The 18,650-nt window shown below is 45.3% G+C and overlaps 1 protein-coding gene across 1 annotated transcript; it reads left to right on the top strand.

Moving 5' to 3' along the window:
- The first annotated feature begins 3,561 nt into the window (after nt 1-3,561).
- On the top strand, nt 3,562-15,497 carry Chgb (chromogranin B). The gene is made up of 5 exons (XM_057781873.1): nt 3,562-3,851; nt 7,031-7,077; nt 7,516-7,609; nt 12,758-14,511; nt 15,172-15,497. Exons 1-5 carry the CDS (start codon nt 3,803-3,805, stop codon nt 15,247-15,249), a joined length of 2,022 nt encoding a protein of 673 aa, XP_057637856.1. The 5' UTR covers nt 3,562-3,802; the 3' UTR covers nt 15,250-15,497.
- Nucleotides 15,498-18,650: the final 3,153 nt, after the last annotated feature.

Raw genomic sequence — 18,650 nt, 5'->3', positions numbered from 1 at the left:
AGACAGGCCTGGGATGGAGCACAGCTGGGCCAAGCAGTCCACAGAAACATCCACACAGCACAAACTCTGGTTTCTTTTTCCAAGGTGAAATCATAGGGGAGTTACGAAGGGCCATCTCAAAGCAGGATTCCCAGGGCAGCTAAACCACGATATCATTAAAAACTGTGACCATGTCCCTTCCTCAGAGTCTAAGCCCTGGTGTTCCTCCTTCCTTTTGTCTCTAAAGAACGCACATGCTGGCAGTCTGCTCCCAGCATCCGTCACTCCCGTACAGAGAAATTGAAAAGTGGATGTCGAAACTGGCTGTTGGCAGGGCCCCCTTTGCCCTCAAGTAATTGGCGGTGATGAAAATAGCGTTCCTTCACCAAGGTTGTCTTAATAAGCAAAAACACAGCCCAGACCCACCCTGAGAAGCCAAAAGAGGGTTCTAGCATTGTTTAATCATGGTCTTCTAGGGAAAAAAGAAGAAAGAGAAAGTATTGGGAAAACGGGGTGCAAATACTTCGGGAACATAGCAGTTGTAAGTAACTACAGATACTTAGCACATTTTACTGAGTAGTATTAACCCTTGTGGAATGTCAACAAAAGAGAGAACCTCTCCTGGACAACCCTTCCCTCCCTCCTGCGCTCTTTCCTTTCTAGCCCAGGCTGGCCTGGAATTCTACCACACCAAACACAGCTCCTGTTTTCAGGGTCCACTGCTTAACGGAGATTCTAAGCAAATTGTTTTGAACCACAAACATTCACTTTTGTTTGTTTTGAAAGAATTTCAGGTTTTATAAAAAATGCAAAAATAGGCCGGGCACGCCTTTAATCCCAGCACTCGGGAGGCAGAGGCAGGTGGATCTCTGTGAGTTTGAGGCCAGCCTGGTCTACAGAGTGAGTTCCAGGATGGCCAGGGCTATTACACAAAGAAACCCTGTTTTGACAAGAAAAAAAAGAAGTCACTCCTGAAAATGGGAATGGTGTAATGAACTGGGGAAAGCATCTGGTCAAAAAGTCCCGGGTCACAAGACTTGGGGCTTTTTGCAAGTCATTTACGCAGCACTGGCCTCTCTGGTGTAACATGCTGTCTCTTCTCACACATCCCCTGCTTCTATGTGTAGCCTAGGTGGGCAAGAGTTTCCAGTCTGTCTTTGCCAATAAGTGTCTTTCATGTTCTCATTTCACTTTTTAAATTTTTCTGAAAGACTTATTTACTTTTATGTGGATGGATGTTTTGCCTGCATATGTGTCTGTGTACGTTTGTGCAGTTCTCAAGGGGTCCAGAAGAGGGGTCACATGCCTTGGAATTATATATATTATTATATATAATAATAGTATATTGTTAGCCACAATGTGGGTGCTGGGAATTGAACCTGGTTCCTCTGGAGGTGCAGCAAGTGCTCTTAACCATTGAGCCATCTCTCTGGCCCCCCGTTTTGTTTCATGTGTGTGTGTGGGGGGGTGCATGAATGGAGGTCGGAGGACAACCTCGCGGAATTGGTTCTTCCCCTCCACCTTTAACTGGGTTTGAATTCCAGTGAGCAGGCTTGCATTGTTGTGGTTTCTTCACTAGAGGAGACTGCTCAGACATGGCTTTAAGCCAATAGAAAGTCTTTATTAGATGACTAGGAACCACACTGGGTGTTCAGGATCCCAGTGTAGCCCCAAGCCTTTCTCTGGGTGAACTTTTAAGCCCAAAAACCATGTTCCGGGTTGACATCCTTCAGTTAACAATAATTTAGCCAGAAGTGGAACTACAGAAGCCAGAAAGTAAGAATTAAGACATTTAGAGACTTTCCCAGAACCATGGACTTGGATGGATTAGGCCTGTGCTTTAGTTTTGGTGGTGGCACTGTCTATGTGCGGGGGTTTTCAGCCTGAATGGCATTGCCATCACTGAGTCTGGGGTGGGGTGGGCACTTAGGTCTGGGGCCCTGTATCAGCATGGCAGGCACTCTCCCTGCTGAGCCAAATCCCCAGACCCTCACGTATCAGTCTTGATGTTGGTTTCTCCAGTTTCTTCTCCCACAACAAGACAGTAGGGTCGTATGATCTTTATGCCTTTTCAAGTTTTACCTGTTGTCTCAGAAATATAATTTTCAAGACAGTTCTGATCTTCTGGGGTTGATGATATAGAACAGTGGTAGGGTGCTCGCCTGCATGCCCATGGCCCTATCTTCTCCCCGCCAATGCAGAAAAACACAAATAAAAATTTAAAAGCATATATTCTATAGCTGCAGTTTTGGTAAAAAATAATCTTCCAGGAAGATGCATCTATCTATATACTTAGCACATGCAAAAAGAATTTGAGACTCCTCAGGAAAAGGAACTGGAGATCCCTTTTTGGTTGTCTCAGTAGACAGCTTCATCACCTAACCGAGGAGATCTCAAGTCGAGTTTCACTGTTCCTCAGAATCTGTTATCAGAGCAGATTGTAGCTCTTCTGGGCAAGATGCTTGCCTGTGCTTTCTCCTGATTCCTTATTAGGCTAACAGAATCCATGTCAAAAATAATCTGGAAGATGTTATCACCTCCCTTGCACACATAGCTTAAAATGCATTGCTATCGCAATTTAAAAGTATGCAAAGATGAACAGGTTTTCAAGGATTTACTAGTTCCTACAACGTGGTTACTTCATACCCATACTCTGGCCTCCGGCTATGCCCATGTTATAAAGGAGTAACTGAAGGCCAAAAGGGGGCGGGGAGTAATAACCTAAAAAAATGTCTATCAGGAAGAGCTAGTTAAATACCGATATACCCATTCAGTGCAACACAGTGTGGCCATCCAAGAGGAATAGGAAGAGGGGGGAGGGAAAAGGGGAATGAGAGAGGAATAGTGCCCGTTACATATGTGTTCTAAACTAAATTAGGCCTAAGCCACAGAAAGTGCTTACAGAGGGAACTGAACTTAGAAACTGCAGTTAAAATAGAGAGATAATTTTACAGAGCTTCCTTTTGGCCTGTCTGATTTTTGTTGTTGTTGTTGTTGTTGTTGTTATTTGTTTTGTTTTTCGAGACAGGGTTTCTCTGTAGCTTTTGGAGTCTGTCCTGGAACTAGCTCTTGTAGACCAGGCTGGCCTCGAACTCACAGAGATCCACCTTCCTCTGCCTCCCGAGTGCTGGGATTACAGGTGTGCACCACCACCGCCCGGCTACTGATTTTTTAAAAAGCCCATCTTAATAAGCTGTGTATGTGGGGTGGGAGGTGTCCACGAATGGAAGACAGAGGCATAGATGGGAACACAGATATACGGACCCTAACATCTGGACCAAGAGCAGGTTATAGATTCCTAGCTGCACATTCTAGGTTTACAGCCATGACTCTCTTGTAAAGGCCTAAGAACCGTCTGTGTGTTCCAAGCAAGGATCTTCCTCAGCTGAGCAGAGGAGACACAACGCTGACCTCGTCGTTTACACACTTCAGAATCACACGTATCCACAGTCTCAATCTCGCCTCTGCCGGCTCTAAGATGTGTGAGGGGGAGCTGGAGCGCAGGCGCCGTGCAATCCGAGTTGGACCCTTGCCCCTCCTTGCCTGGGACAAACAACACCTGGCATCCCCTCAACCCCGCCTGCGCCTGCTGGACCCAACTCAGGGCCACGCTCACTGGCTGAGGTTCCGCCCGCTGGCACCGCCCCGGGGCTGCTCCGTGACGTCAGGGCTGAGCAAGGGGCGCCCCCGCTCGCCGCTCGCCCCCGGGCGCTGCACCCCGCCTGCCCTTTATAAGAGTCAGGCTTGCGTCCACCGCGCCACAGCTGCTCTGCAGAGCCCGCACCCGCTGTGCCTCTTCTGCGTACAGCTGGCGAGAGGAGCCATGCAGACCGCCGTGCTCTTCGGCCTCCTGGGCGCCGCAGCTCTGGCCGGTGAGTGACTTTCAGCACCACGGACAGCTACTGGACCTGGTCCCAGAGCCCTCGGATGGAAACGCTAGGTTTCATCCTCTACCTGACTGGCCTCTTTTCTCCCCTTTATCCCAGAGCCCCGGGATGGAAACGCTAGGTTTCATCCTCTACCTAACTGGCCTCTTTTTTTCCCTCGTATCCCTTGCCTCACTGCTGTGAGTTGGGGGAAACAAGAGCCTCCCAACCTTTTCCTGCTTTCCCCGCGGGGTCTGTGAGGCCCTTGCAAGCAAAGCCGCCTTCTGTGTTCTCCGCAAAATTGTCAAGCTCTCTAAAGACTAGAGAGAGCCTTGTAGTCTGATTCTCTCTGTGTGACTCTTGACAGCACTGCGGCCGCAGCAGGGTGGGAATGCATGCAGTTGGCACCTGCAGAATTTCCTTTATTATTATAAAGATACCGGTTAGAACCAGACCCGTGTGCATATAAGGCATTTTCCTCGGCACGTAATGTATGAGTGTGCAGGTCTTCGTGTGTTTATGTTTACAGGGCTAACATATTTATGCTTTGTATTTATATATCTAGATAGAGGTAATTCACGCTTAAGTCGACAGGTTTTTAGTTTATGAATGGAAACCTCACTGGGTATTTATTTTGTACTCTAGAAATAAAAATAACAAGACTGTGTCATAACTTTAAAGCACCTCCAGAGTAGTGAACTAATGTTTTAGTCAATTTTGGAGGATGAAAACACAAGGAGTTAATAAATGATGATTTGTGTGTAGAAGATTGTGGTGCTGAATTTCAAATTATGCTAAATTTACTCAATGATCTCTGATGACTTGAAGAGTGTGTTTGTGTTGGGGTACTGATAAGCAAGTACAGCACCAAATTAAGCTAGCATTTTTCTTTGGCTCTTCGGCCTCAGAAAAGTGCTGTGTTCAGAGACCGAGATTCCTAACTAGGCTTGACTCTATAAATATAAACCTTTGATTGACAGGAATTCAATGCTTGACAAAAACGAAGGCCAAAGGTAATTTATTTTATTGCAGTCACAATGTTCTCAATTTTTAAAAATCATTCCCATGAATAACCAATACATGTTCTCAATCTGATTAAAGAAACAAACTGAATAATTTAGAATTCTTAAAGTCTAAAGTATTTCAGAAAAGCCTTGCTGAAGAGGTCACAGTGATGCTATACATTGTGTTCTAGATTACAAAACAGTAACATTTTTGTAACTTAATTGTGGTGGTTAAACATTTTCATACCTCCTATGAAGGGATAAAGCTCATACTTAATAGTGACTAAAATGGGGTTATGGTACCCTCTCATATTTTAGGCTATCATTCACACGTTATGTAGCCTATCTCTTGAAAGTGTCCGACTCAGTGGTGTATAAGCTATCCACAGATGATAACTGTCTCCATTACCAAATTTCAGGACATGCTCATCGCTGACATTTCAGAGGTTATTCCCAGATTTGTTATTTGATTCTTTTTACCACTTGATTATTTCACTTTTTTGTAAGTGTTAAATTTATTTCTTATTTGCTACAACATAAGTTGAAACAGTTTGGGGAGTTCAGTATATCTTTAATTATTACTTTGCTATCACAGATTCTATAGGAAGAAATGCGTGTGACTTAGCAGTCTCACCAAGGTATACACTGTGCCTTCATAAGCAAACCCTAGTTCCTTTCTATTAAGAAGAGTCTGAGGAGCCTCCCTGGGGGAAACAGGGATGTTCTATAATAGTAAGCTGTAAACTGTTGTCTAGGACAATAGGGCATCCCTTGACCATCAAATCTGACAAGGGTTAATACTTTGGCTGTATGGGTAAGTACTGACTTTCAGTTGGGGAAAACAATAGACAGCTGTATTGTGGAGCGGTATTGCTACAGATGGTCTGGGGCTGAACTGGGAAAGGGTGACTTCTTTGTCATCAGGGGAGTAATTCTTCCACAGTTACTTTCCAGAGAATCTCACAGATTTCAGGTGGAAAAAAATAGTGCCAAAGTGAGGATGTTCTCAAAATAGCAGTCATTCAGAGCATAAAGGACTGACCCAGGGCAGGGGGCAATTATCTGTTCTGTGTGAGGACCTGGTCTCAATCTTCAGCACTAATGAAAAGAGAAAAACAACAACAGAACCCCCAAAGCCAGTCATACGACCCTGAGTGCCAAAAGTTGACCTACAGGGTCTTATCTAACCTGTGTTCGAGGAAGAACCTGGGGTCCTCCTCATAGTTTGTTAGGTACTTTTCAAACTTTTTCAATGACCCTAATAAGCTAGATGATAGTGGGCTGGAGAACTTGATACCTCTAGTGGTGTTTACACAATTGTATACAATGCAGGGAAGCATAATATTGAAACAGATGTAGAAGCAAACTGTTTAAGCAAGAGTCTTGAGTCATCAAGGATCTAATATCCACGTTTTTGGTTGTTGTTGTTGAGGCTGCTTTTTGTTTGTTGTTTTTGTTTTATTTTGTTGTTTTTGTTTTTTGTTTATTTGTTTTTGAGATAGTGTCTTTCTATGCAGTCCTGGAAGTTAGGTAGACCAAACTGGTTTTCAATTCACTCTCGAAGATCCTTCTGCCTCTACCTTTAGAGTGCTGTGATTAAAGCTGTGTGTGCATCACCGTGCCTAGTTTTTAATAGCTGTGTTTTTATAAAGTGAGTTTAGGGGAGATTTCCTTGGTAACAGGAATGGCAGATAGGGCCATAGATCTGCAGCCACTCAGTGTGGACAGAGGGAAAGGCTTACAGAGGATACCTGATTCTATTTCAATTTAAAAAAATTATTATAGCACAGAACATAGAAACTACACAGAGTGTGTATACAGCCTAACAAACTTTTCACAAATGTAGGACAATTGTGTAACCAACACAAGACATGGTAATCTGCCAAAACTTAAAAAGCCCCCTCATTTGTGGTCTGCATTTGATTTATATAGGCTGTAAGGCAGCATTCCTTTCCAAATGTTTGAGGCATTGCTGGGGGAAACAGCTGTGTATGTTTGTGACTCCACACAAGTCTGCACATGTGCACACGTGAGTACAAGCAACTCAGAAATCATGCCAACTGTGGGTTCTGCTTATTATTCATTCTTCAGTCCCCTCAAAGAAGGCAGGGTATTTTGCAAATTTGGCATCAAGCCTCCAAGAAGTCAATTCAAGACATTTTCCATTTTTCTCCTTCAAAGCTGTCAGCTCAGCTCCAGTGGATAACAGGAATCGCGATGAAGAAATGGTAAGTTGAAATGTTGGCCTAGAGTCTCAACTTGTGTGTACAGCCTAGACTGTCTCACTCTCTTTGACAGCTCCCTCCCCCGTGTTGTCTTGCAAAGCCAACATTTTGTCTCTTAGAGACAAGAAATACCCGTCCTGTAGTAAGGACACACATTCTTCCCAGAGGGTTTAGTCCTCCTGAGGACAGAAGCAATGTCCCCGTAAGCATTAGACGTGGGTCTTTATTTCCCTTCTTTGGGCTATCACCAGGCAACGACTTCTTTCATTTTGTAGTGTTGTACCCTGGGAGGCTTCCTCATGGTCCTGTCCTTCTGTGTCCCTGCCCTGAGGGTCCTGCATCAGTTCTAGGCACACACTCAAGCCTCTTGTGACAGAGCTCCTGGTTCAATTGTGTTCTTGTGGCACCAGCTTCCCAACACACTCTTGTGTTTTCTCATAGGTGACTCGTTGCATTATTGAAGTCCTCTCAAGTGCTCTGTCCAAGTCCAGTGTTCCAACTGTCACCCCTGAGTGCCGGCAAGTCCTGAAGAGGAGTAAGTGTGCCATAGTCCAGAAAGACCTTGTGTCTGTGTGAATCTTTTTCCTGCAGCCTCTGCCTAACCTGCAATTACATCCTTGTGGTATAATTCTACAGCTAGTGTTGATGGTCTAGAGTGATACCTAGAAAGACGAGTCATATTACTTCTGTCTGATAGTGGTGTCTGATAGTGGGAAGATCTTTTTTTTTTTTAAGTGATTTTTTTTCTAGGCTTATTTTTTTCAAAGAGGGAATTGTAGTTGACTGTAGTCTTTGAGCTGTCCATCAGTTCTTTTTTTTTTTTTTTTTTTTTTTTTTTTTTTTTTGGTTTTTCGAGACAGGGTTTCTCTGTGGTTTTGGAGCCTGTCCTGGAACTAGCTCTTGTAGACCAGGCTGGTCTCGAACTCACAGAGATCCGCCTGCCTCTGCCTCCCGAGTGCTGGGATTAAAGGCGTGCGCCACCACCGCCCGGCTGTCCATCAGTTCTTAAATTCCTTGGTTTCCTATCTTTAAAAAATGTAAAGCAGGTCTTCCTTTGGGTGGAGAGGGGTGTGGGAAGTGCTTGCTTGTGCGTAGATGAGGTGGCTGAGGAAGGGTTGGAAGCTGAGAGGAGGTCAGGACTGGAGAACTTCTCTGAGGACAGTGGAGTATTTTCTCAGTGCTAACCTGCTTCTGTGGAAAACAAAAGTTTGAACAGTGGTGTAAGCAGTATCTCCTGTTACCAGATTTTACAAAACTAGACAGTTCTTGTCATTTGGGAAGTCACACCAGTTCAAACAAATGCTGCCCTTTTGAACACCTCCCACTGCTTGGGAGTTTTTAGTCTAGCTGAAAACAGTGAGTTCTTTCTTTTTACCTCTTGGATCTCTCATGATAAGACAAACACTCTTGTGGCTGCTGATGTGGGGTTTGTACATAAAGTGATACAGCTGAGTTAACTTACCCTGCTCAAAATCATCAAAGTTATGGGGGTGTGTCCTGAGACATGAGAATCCCCATTAAACTGTGAATGGAAGCTTCCCTACCACTCCAGGCAAAGTGTTTCTTTTTTTTTTATTTCTTTCTTTTTTTGTTTCTTTCTTTCTTTTCTTTTTTTCTTTCTTTCTTTCTTTCTTTCTTTCTTTTGTTTTGTTTTTGTTTTTTTCAAGACAGGGTTTTTTCTGTAGCTTTTGGAGCCTCTCCTGGAACTCACTCTGTAGACCAGGCTGGCCTCGAACTCGCAGAGATCCACCTGCCTCTGCCTCCCGAGTGCTGGGATTAAAGACATGCGCCACCACTACCCAGCTCGCGTTCAGTTTTCTCAAGTTTATTTTCTGCTTAGACAGGCAGCAGTTCTAAGTCATCACAGGAAATAGTTTGCTGCTATCTTTCCCTGTCCTCATTTGCCAGATGAATTTTGCGAAAGGGAAGGGTCTGTCATAGAAGGTCACCAGATATCCATGATTACTGAGGGGCGGGATGAGAAGTGTTACCGAAAACCAGACTCTCCTTACCTCCAAAGTCAAGCACTCAGCCCTCAGGCTGTAGTCATAGTAATTCCAGCTTGCCAATTGTGGTCTGTTAATCCTGCACCCTAGAACAAAACAACTGGTTCAGATCTCTAACAAGGACACTGGACAGATAGAGACAGGAGGGGCAGGAAGATGGAAGTGTTCCTGCAGGGTTACAGCTTCAAACATCACTCAAGCTAGACACAAAAGCATGAAGGAACAAGAAAGACTCAGAGTGGAAGAGAAGCAGTGCAGTGTGGGCCCCTTCTGAGGATCCACGGTGCAGCAGCAGCAGCAGCGTGGTCCCCTTCTTAGGGCAGCAGCGCAGCCCAGCAGCCTTGAGGGCCCTTTCATAGTGGAGCATGTGCTGCTTGGCTTTCAATCTTCTAGGGAGGACTATGCATACTCTCTGTTACCGGATTTTGCTATTTAAACTTTGCAAATTTCAAAGGAAGTCATAGAGATCCTCCTGCCTCTCTCTCCCATGTACTGGGATTAAAGGTACGCACCACCACCACCCAGTTTAAAATCTTGATTGTTTAAAGTGGCATCTGATATTTAAATATTGCCTCCGAAGTATAGATCAAAGGGAACTCAGTTCTAGGCCACACCATCCTGTCCTGTTGTAGTTTTCTCTCTCCTGGCCTCAACTTCTTTCTCCTGAGCCAACGGGCAGACTCACATGTGCAGCTGAGTGGAGGAAATGTCCGCTTGGCCCGTGTCCCACCCCAAGTCCAGGCTCCACCCCTACTCTCCTGCCCTCAGTAAAACAAAGAAGTATTTGGGCAGAAGGGAAGAATTGTGGGGTTTTTTGTTGTTGTTGGTGGTGGTGGTGGTTTTTCTGTTTTGTTTTGTTTTGTTTTGGGTTTAAAGAGACTTTAGAGAAGTTCAGTTTCTTACCAGGTACAAGCTTTCTCTGGCCAGGGCTGGCCAAGGTTGATCTGGTCAGCTTTGAAACAGGACAGGTGAGACATGTTCCGTTTTTAACCTGGAAGTGAGGGTGAGCTGCACACTTCAATGTTACAGAGTGCCAAAGCCTTCATGGACTAATCAGCCCTTTTCCAATCTCACCTGCTGGGCATAGAGCTAAATTTAGGGCTAAGTGCTCAGCTCCAGGTACCAGCTGCCACAGGCAATACACATTTAACTCAAAAGAGATAAAAATATTTCTGTTCTTGACACTCAAGATACCTCACCTTCTAAATCAGGTAGGAAGAGGACCATGCGGCCTCTGTTGTCCTCCTGTAGACTCTGAGAATAACACGAGCATCTGTCTGAGTCAGCTGTGAGAGCCTCAGGCCCTCCTCCTAGATACATCCACTTAGACAATACACAGTAACTTCTCACAGTAGGAGCAGCTGGTGCACATAGACCAAAGTGCCTGGTAAGCTCCCACTCCTTGGCTACATGGCCACCTTCTGACTGTGTCCTCCTGTGTGAAGGGAGGTTGTGTTTCTTGTGTGTCCCTCTTGTTAGGACCCTGTTCCCATCGTGAGGGCTCCACCCTCAGGACCTGAAAATCTTCAAAGGTCTCATCTCCCCAAACTATCACAGCATTGTGTTATTTAGGATTTCAGCATAAGAACTTGGAAAGGCAGCACAAGAAGTCAAGGGTACCACCCAAAGCCTCCTTGCTTTCTTATGCCTGCCTGATTAGCCCTACCCCAGCACTGTATGTAATACAAGGGGCCACCTTTTCTCTTCTTTCTTTCTTTGCTTTTTTTTTTGTGGGGGGGGCAAGGTTTTGCTTTGTTATTTAGGCTGTCTTAAATTCACTTTGTTGCCCAAACTGATGTAGAACCCATAATCCTCTGGGTATCATCATGGTCTCTTTCATGGCCAGGGCTGTGACCAATGAACTGGTTCTCAGATGTCTGTAGAAGACAAACCTGCAGCTCTGTAAACATGAGAACATTATCATCATGCTGGGCTGTGCTTTAACAGAGAGGTACAATTTTTTAAAGAGTTGCAATTTTTTAAAATTTTTATTTATTTATTTATTTATTTTGTTTTGTTTTTTTGAGACAAGGTTTCTTTGTAGCTTTGGTGCCTGTCCTGGAACTAACTCTTGTAGACCAGGCTGGCCTCGAACTCAGAGACTGAGCACTCTGCCTCCTGAGTGCTGGGATTAAAGGCGTGTGCTACCACTGCCCAGCTGCAATTTCTTGATGTTTTGTAAAATAGATAAATTTTGTCCTTTGTAAATATCAGTTCATAATGACTCATGTAATCTGCTCCTGGTACGCTTGTCACGTAATCAACTCCTGTCTAAAAACAAACAAAAAGGCCCATCAGTGCTGTTCAAAAGAAATGTAGTATGAACTGCAAATATAATTTCAATTTTTTTAGTGGACACATTAAAAAACTTAAGAAATGCAGGTGAAATTAATGTCAACATTCTAATTTTGTCTAATGTACTTATTTTATCCATTTAGTATTACCCAATCTATAAAAATGTTATTTTAACACATTCGCTGATTTTATATGAGGTCTCAGGCCTCAGGTCTCAATTTGCTTGAGCTGCATCTCGAGTGTTCCACAGCCACAGGGTGCTGGTGGTTTTCATGACAGGTGGCGCTGGTGTTGACCCTTAGTTGCCAGTGACCTTGGCTTCGGGTCTTCTGTCTGAACTGGTGAGAGAGGTTGAAACCTAAGCCCTCCCAGCTAACAACAAAGACAGCATGTTCTCCACATCTCTTTCCATAGGGTGTCCTTGGGGAGGATGTAGTAAGGACTTACTGACATTTGGGAAAGATGGAAGAGAGCAGCAAAATGTCAGCTATGTCTTCTGCTGCTGACTTGTGAAATGTGGAGACAACCCGGTGGCCTGAAACTTATCCTCAGCATCAGCGAACATGTGGACTGGGTGGGACCTGAGCGAAGAAAGAAAGAGGCCCTTTCCATTCTTAGCACCGGTTACAGCCACGCATCATTTAATGATGCAGAAAAGGCTCTCAGTAAGCCTTTTTTGCTGCTGTACAAATATCAGTGATTGTATTTGCAGAAACCAAGAGGGTTATGACTCATATGATATGATGACATCATATGATATGGTGGCGTGGGACCACCGTGAAATTCTCAGTCCATTGTGGGTTGAAATACACAGCACACGACTGAATTAGGTTAAGCTGTCATTTCCTGCTGATAGGGTCCACACAATTCACTAGATAACAAATCTGATAATTAAATTTTAAATCCTCCTTTGAATCTTAATAGTCCCACTTTTGGCTACTTAATGTTGTTTAGTTGGGATTATAGTCAGAGCCATTCATGTCTACAGTGCTAACTTTTCCACCTTACTCAAATATGGATAGAATGGTCCTGAATTATATCCCTCTGAGTCTCCGTATCTTCTATACCTACAAAACAAGGAGGCTGAACCAGATGAATTCTAAGTTCTTCTGGCTCTAAATTCCAGTCTTCCAAAAAGTTCCATCTGGGTTTCAGTTTGATCATTGACAGTCACAAGTAGAGATGCTGAAAACTTAAACCTGCAGAGAGCTCATTGGATTTAAACATAGTCTAAGAGCTTCCATAGCATCAGCTTCTCAAAGAACTGAATATATCCTCTATTGTGGAACTATTTTTCAGCATCCTCGGGATTTTTCGCGATCACTGAGGCTAGTACTTGAGGCGCAAGCATTTCTGCAGTTGTGTTTATATTTTCACTACAGGTGGGAAAGAGGTCCAAGGTGAAGAAAAAGGTGAAAATGAGAACTCAAAGTTTGAAGTACGATTGCTAAGAGACCCAGCTGATGCCTCAGTAGCCCACTGGTCCTCCAGTAGGGAGGAAACAGGAGCTCCAGGAGAAGACACTCAAGGCCAGACAAAGACAGACAGTGAGAAGTGGGTAGAAGGAAGAGGACACAGCCAAGAGGGAGTAGACAAGTCCCAGGAGAGCCTCCCTCCCTCCAACCAACAAGAGTCCAAAGAAGCAAAGATACACCATTCGGAAGAGAGTGGGGGAGAGGAGAGGGAGGAAGAAGGCAAGAATTATCCAAAAGGGGAGCACAGGGAAGATACTGGCGAAGAGAAATACCTCGAAGCTCAGGGAGAGAAACAGAGCACCTTCTCCAACAAAAGAAGCGACTCTACGGGTAAGAAAAAAGAGGAGTCCTGGAGCAGAGCAGATACACACTCTGCGGGGCTCTATGAGAAGACACACAGCCGGGAACAAGGCAGCCAGGAGAGTGGAGAGGAGGCAAGGAGGCAGGAGAAACAACCCCAGGAGCTTAGCAACCACGACCAGAGCGAAGAAGAATCTGAGCAAGTCGAGGAAGACGGGACCTCTGAAGTAACCAAACGAAGACCCAGACACCACCATGGGAGAAGCCGGCCCAACAAGTCTTCTCTAGAAGGACATCCTGTATTAGAGGAAAGGAGACATGGCCCTGAGGAGCCGGAGGAGACAGATGTGACCACAGCTAGTTTAGGAGAAAAGAGGAGCCACCATTCAACCCACTACAGGCCTTCAGAGGAGGAACCTGAAAATGGGGAAGAAATGAGAAGCTATCCAGACTTCCAGGTTCCCGAGGGCCTCCGGGGACTACAGTACGGGGGCAGAGGAAGTGAAGAGGACCGAGCTCCAAGAACTCAGAGTGAAGAGAGCCAGGAAAAACAGTACCAGAAAAGCCAGGCCAACTCTGAACTTGGAAGCATGGCAAATAGACACGGTGAAGAACCTGAGGAAAGGAGGGGCTATGAGGGGGCAAAGGGAGGCCAACACAGAGGTCGGGGAGGTGAGCCAGGTGCCTATTCTGCTCCTGACACCAGAGAAGAGAAAAGGTTCCTGGGTGAAGGACACTATCCTATTCACGAAGGCCCAATAGATAAGACAAAAAGATATCCACAAAGCAAATGGCGAGAACAGGAGAACACCTACCTCAACTATGGTGAGGAAGGGGACCAAGGGAAATGGTGGCAACAGGAAGAGCTGCTAGACCCGGAAGAAAGCAGGGAGGAAGTGAGGTTTCCAGACAGACAATATGCACCCTATCCCCCCGCTGAAAAAAGGAAGAGGTTAGGGGTGCTACTCAACCCCTACTTTGACCCTCTCCAGTGGAAGAATAGTGATTTTGAGAAAAAAGACTACCCAGATGACAACTTCCGCAAAGGTGAAGATGGAAATGGGTTGACCCTGGCTGAGAAGAATTTCTTCCCGGAGTACAATTACGAGTGGTGGGAGAAAAGGCCCTTCTCGGAGGATGTTAACTGGGGATACGAGAAGAGAAGCTTTGACAGGTCCCCTCATCTGGACTTTAAAAGGCAATATGATGACGGAGTGGCTGAACTGGACCAGCTCCTTCACTACAGGAAGAAGTCGGCGGAATTTCCGGACTTCTACGACTCGGAGGAGCAGGCGGGGCCTCACCAGGAGGCAGAAGATGAAAAGGGCAGGGCTGACCAGAGAATTCTGACCGAGGAAGAGGTACAGTATGAGGCTTTTGCTTAAAATTAGATGATGATGATGATCAAGGTTGATATTAGCATCGTCATGTCTGATAATGGGGAAATGTGGGTACCCAGGTTACAGCAGGGCTGATTTTCAGCCCCCGGACAGCATGGTGCCCATTCTTGCCCTCGTCTCTCTTAGACGTGTATCATGCCTTGCTTAGAGAACTTGGAAAACTACTGTCTGGGATCTAGCCCCAGAGAGTCTGTCTGGTGAGTGCCAGGTGCTGCCTGGGCACGCAGTAAGCCTTAGTTCTTAGGCACCTGGTGCCCGCAAGGGGTTCCAATGCTCATGCTGACCGCCCAAAGAGCGCCTTTCCCTAACCTGATCTTGTCAGATAGTGCTTGTCAGCTTGAAAGCATATCAGAGTCACAGGAATTTCTTATTCCCCCACCCCCGCCCCATGTTTCTCATACGGTAATTTGGGATGGGACCCAGGAATCTGCATTCCTGGGTAGTTAGTTGCTTGGGGTGCTACTGATCAGAAGAGCACACTTTGAAGACCTCTGATGTTGGCTGACTCAGGCAGCCTCTACTATACCTAAATCTCTCCCCCCCCACCCCCGATTTATCCTTTGAGTTCCCTAAACTGGAGCGTAGGAATTGACTTCAGTGCTCCACTTTTCTGTTTCCCAGAAAAAAGAACTGGAGAACCTGGCTGCTATGGATCTGGAGCTGCAGAAGATAGCAGAAAAGTTCAGTCAGCGGGGCTGACGGTCGGAGAGACTGAAGGATACCGCCGATTCACCCAAAGGCAGAAAGCAGAGCTTACTATTTATTAAATATTTGATGCAGTTGGAAATACCATTTATCTTTGCCAGAATGCTAATGCTATGTGACTAGAATGGCTTGTAGCATATTCTCTCTGTGAAATAGATGTTCACACGCCGGTGGCAATGACTGTGTAACTGGCTTTGAAACATCAACAATAAAAGATTTACCTGAAACTAAATCCTTCTTGGTGTTTAGCTTTTCGGGGGGGGGGGGGGGTTAGTTAGGAAGAGTGCGATTATGAAATTCATTCTTCTAAGTATATTCTCAAAGATTGCTTTAGGAGTTGTAGGCCTTCAAGTGAGTAACAGAAAAAAAAAAAGCAAAATTTCTGAAGTAAAATATTGCAAGATGCAAAGAAATACATTGAGAATAAAACATCTGATTTCTACCCTGGTAGAGATCAGACAGATTTGAAGAACCCATCTTAAAAGAAAACAATATGGTGGCTGGAGAGATGGTTCAGAGGAATAGAGCACTGGCTGCTCTTCCAGAGGTTCTGAGTTCAATTCCCAGCAACCACATGGTGGCTCACAACCATCTGTAATAAGATCTGGTGTCCTCTTCTGTACTGCAGGATACATGAAGGAAGAAACCTATATACATAATAAATAAAAATCTTTAAAAAAACATCAATTATTTGATTATTATTAAAATTGCATTTGGTTTATTTAGTGTGTATGTGTGCACGCACATGTGCGTGTGTGTTGGGTGGTCAGAAGACAGCCTTCATGAATTGGTTCTCTGAGATCACAATCAAGGTCGACCAGCTTAGTAGTAAGTGCCTGCCTTTTACCCACATGGCCATTTCACCAGCCCAAAACATGGCTTTGAAAATTCTGCAAAGCTGAAGAGAGAAGACAGGTCAGTGTAGAGGACTTTCTGGCATGTAGGAGGCTTAGGGTTCCCTAGCTGGGACTGAAAAGACTGGCAAAGAGCATGGAGTGAGACAGGACAAAAGAGAAATGCAGCTGAACCCCCTCTTAAAAAGCTGTCTGCCGTAGCCTGTGTCTACAGAAAACTTCCCGTGAGGCTGAGGCAAGAGAACAAACCCCGGAGCTTGAGGCCAGCCTAAGCAATGTATTAAAAACCCGTCTTAAGAGAAATACAAACAATTAGATTTCAACAAATAGGAGAGCTTCAGGGGTAGGTGGTCAAGGACTGGGCTGAATAGAAAGCCTGGATTGGGAATATGAACACCTGGTGGAAGGTCCTCCCTCCGGACTTGCCTGATTTCTGCCAGGTATGCAGAGCTCTGTAATTGGGTCTGAGTAGCTGTGTGGCGTCTAGTGCATTATTTTCCAACTCTAGTTCTCGGGTTGGATAAAATAAAGGTATCGTTCTCAGAAGGTTATCTCTAACAAGAGTTCAGGTAAAGACATCTGAGAGTCACTCACTGTCTTCTATGCTCTAAAGGGCTCCATTTATTCAATTCTGTAACTGGTAGCACACACAACATGTCTCCTAGGTGCAGGCTGGCTCAGCTCCACAACTGCTGCCCTTTGTGGCCGTTCCATGGTACTAGCATCTTCAAAATGCTGGGGCCTTTGCAACTGGGTTGCACCTTTACTGATGCCCTCTTCTGGACTCTTTTCAAGGACTCTGACATCACATCACACGGTGCCAAGCCTCAGGTTGTCTCATGACCACTTTAGTCCTAGGTAGGGCTCAGACTGCACTTGGTCTACACGTTCACCAATGGCCTCTCCTGGGTCTGCTCAGGGACTCCAGCCCTGACAGAGAGTGCCAAGTCTCAGTCTCCACAACCCCTTCAAGCCTTCAAAACCAGTACCTGGCTAACTCCTACTTGTTAACAAGTTTGGCTGCCGGCATAAGAGGTAGACTTGATTCTCTCTGGACCATTGCTTCCGGGTGCTGAAGTAAGGGAATACTTCCAGAAATATGATACTCAATGATGCCAATTGTTTCTTTCTTTTTCTTTCTTCTTTCCTTCCTTCCTCCCTACCCCGTCCCCTCTCTCTTTTTTAAAACAAAATTATCACCACATAGGGGTTCTTAAGATTTATTTATTTTGTATACAGTGTTCTGCCTGCAGGCCAGAAGTGAGCACCAGATCTTATCATAGATGGTTGTGAGCCACCATGTGGTTGCTGGGAATTGAACTCAGGACCTCTAGAAGAGCAGTAAGTGCTCTTAACCACTGAGCCATCTCTCCAGCCCCAGAACCACAAATTCTTAATTCAAAATATCAAACAACCCATACAGAGTGTTGTAATCTGCTGGCCTGGTCTGTCACCTGGGTACCCTGTCCCTTGAAGAGACAAGCTCTGCCCACTCCCAACCTCCCCTCGCCCTTCTGCTGCCGCAATTGGATCTCCTAACTCCTCTCCATTTTCCTTTCTCTCTGCCATTCTTCTAGAAAGGCAACTTGTGCCTCACTCCTCCCCCCACTTCTCCCATTCCCCTTCTCTTTTCCTCCATAACCCACTAAATAAACTCTATACCCAAACTCTCTCTCCTGCCAAGGCCTCAGGCCACCCGCCAGGGGACCTGCTGTGGCCTCGGGTGGCCTGCCACTGGCCCTCATGGGACTGTGGGCCCCTTGTGGGTCTGGTCCCCATCTCTTTATAAATGATAACATAGAATCTTAAAGCAGCTCTCCCAACTTCCTTGTGAAACTCCACGAGGCTGACCTGAACATGGTACTCACTCTATAGACCAGACCTTGACTCAGATTTACCCCCCTCTGCCTCCTGAGTGCTAGGGTTAAAGGCATATGCCATCACTCCCGTTTTTTAGTTTTATAGATGCTCATAGTCAGACATTATTTTGAGTCTCAAATGAGACTTGGACTTTCAAACAGTGTTGGAGGGCCAGAAAGACGGTTCAGCAGATAGAGGCTCTCATCCTCAAGCCTGATGATCTGGGTTCAGTTCTCAGGATCCGCATGGTGGAAGGAAGAGAGCCAACTCCTGCAAATTGTCCTCGGCCTTCACATGCAGTGACACTTATGCCTGTACACAAACATGCATGAACACACACAATAAACAGTGTGCATGCTATGTGTACATCATTTGAGTGTGCATGTGCTATGTATACATCCTGTGAGTATGAGTGTGCATGTGCTATATGTACATCCTGTATGAGTGTGCATGTGCTATGTGTACATCATGTGTGTGAGTGTGCATGTGCTATATGTACATCCTGAGTATGAGTGTGCATGTGCTATATATACATCCTGTGAGTATGAGTGTGCATGTGCTATATGTACATCCTGTGAGTATGAGTGTGCATGTGCTATATGTACATCCTGTGAGTATGAGTGTGCATGTGCTATGCGTACATCATGTGTGTGTGCATGTGCTATATGTACATCCTGAGTA

The sequence above is a fragment of the Chionomys nivalis genome, chromosome 9 (assembly GCF_950005125.1).
Source record: "Chionomys nivalis chromosome 9, mChiNiv1.1, whole genome shotgun sequence".
In the NCBI taxonomy this organism is placed as follows: domain Eukaryota; kingdom Metazoa; phylum Chordata; class Mammalia; order Rodentia; family Cricetidae; genus Chionomys; species Chionomys nivalis.
This window is presented reverse-complemented; position numbering and strand designations above follow the sequence as displayed.

Bases quoted from the DNA above. Each gene is read 5' to 3' on its own strand.
- Chgb (XM_057781873.1), top strand. From the start codon at position 3,803: ATGCAGACCGCCGTGCTCTTCGGCCTCCTGGGCGCCGCAGCTCTGGCC. The intron at 3,852-7,030 runs GTGAGTGACTTT...TCTCCTTCAAAG, and splicing joins GGGCGCCGCAGCTCTGGCCG to CTGTCAGCTCAGCTCCAGTG. The intron at 7,610-12,757 runs GTAAGTGTGCCA...TTTTCACTACAG, and splicing joins CCGGCAAGTCCTGAAGAGGA to GTGGGAAAGAGGTCCAAGGT.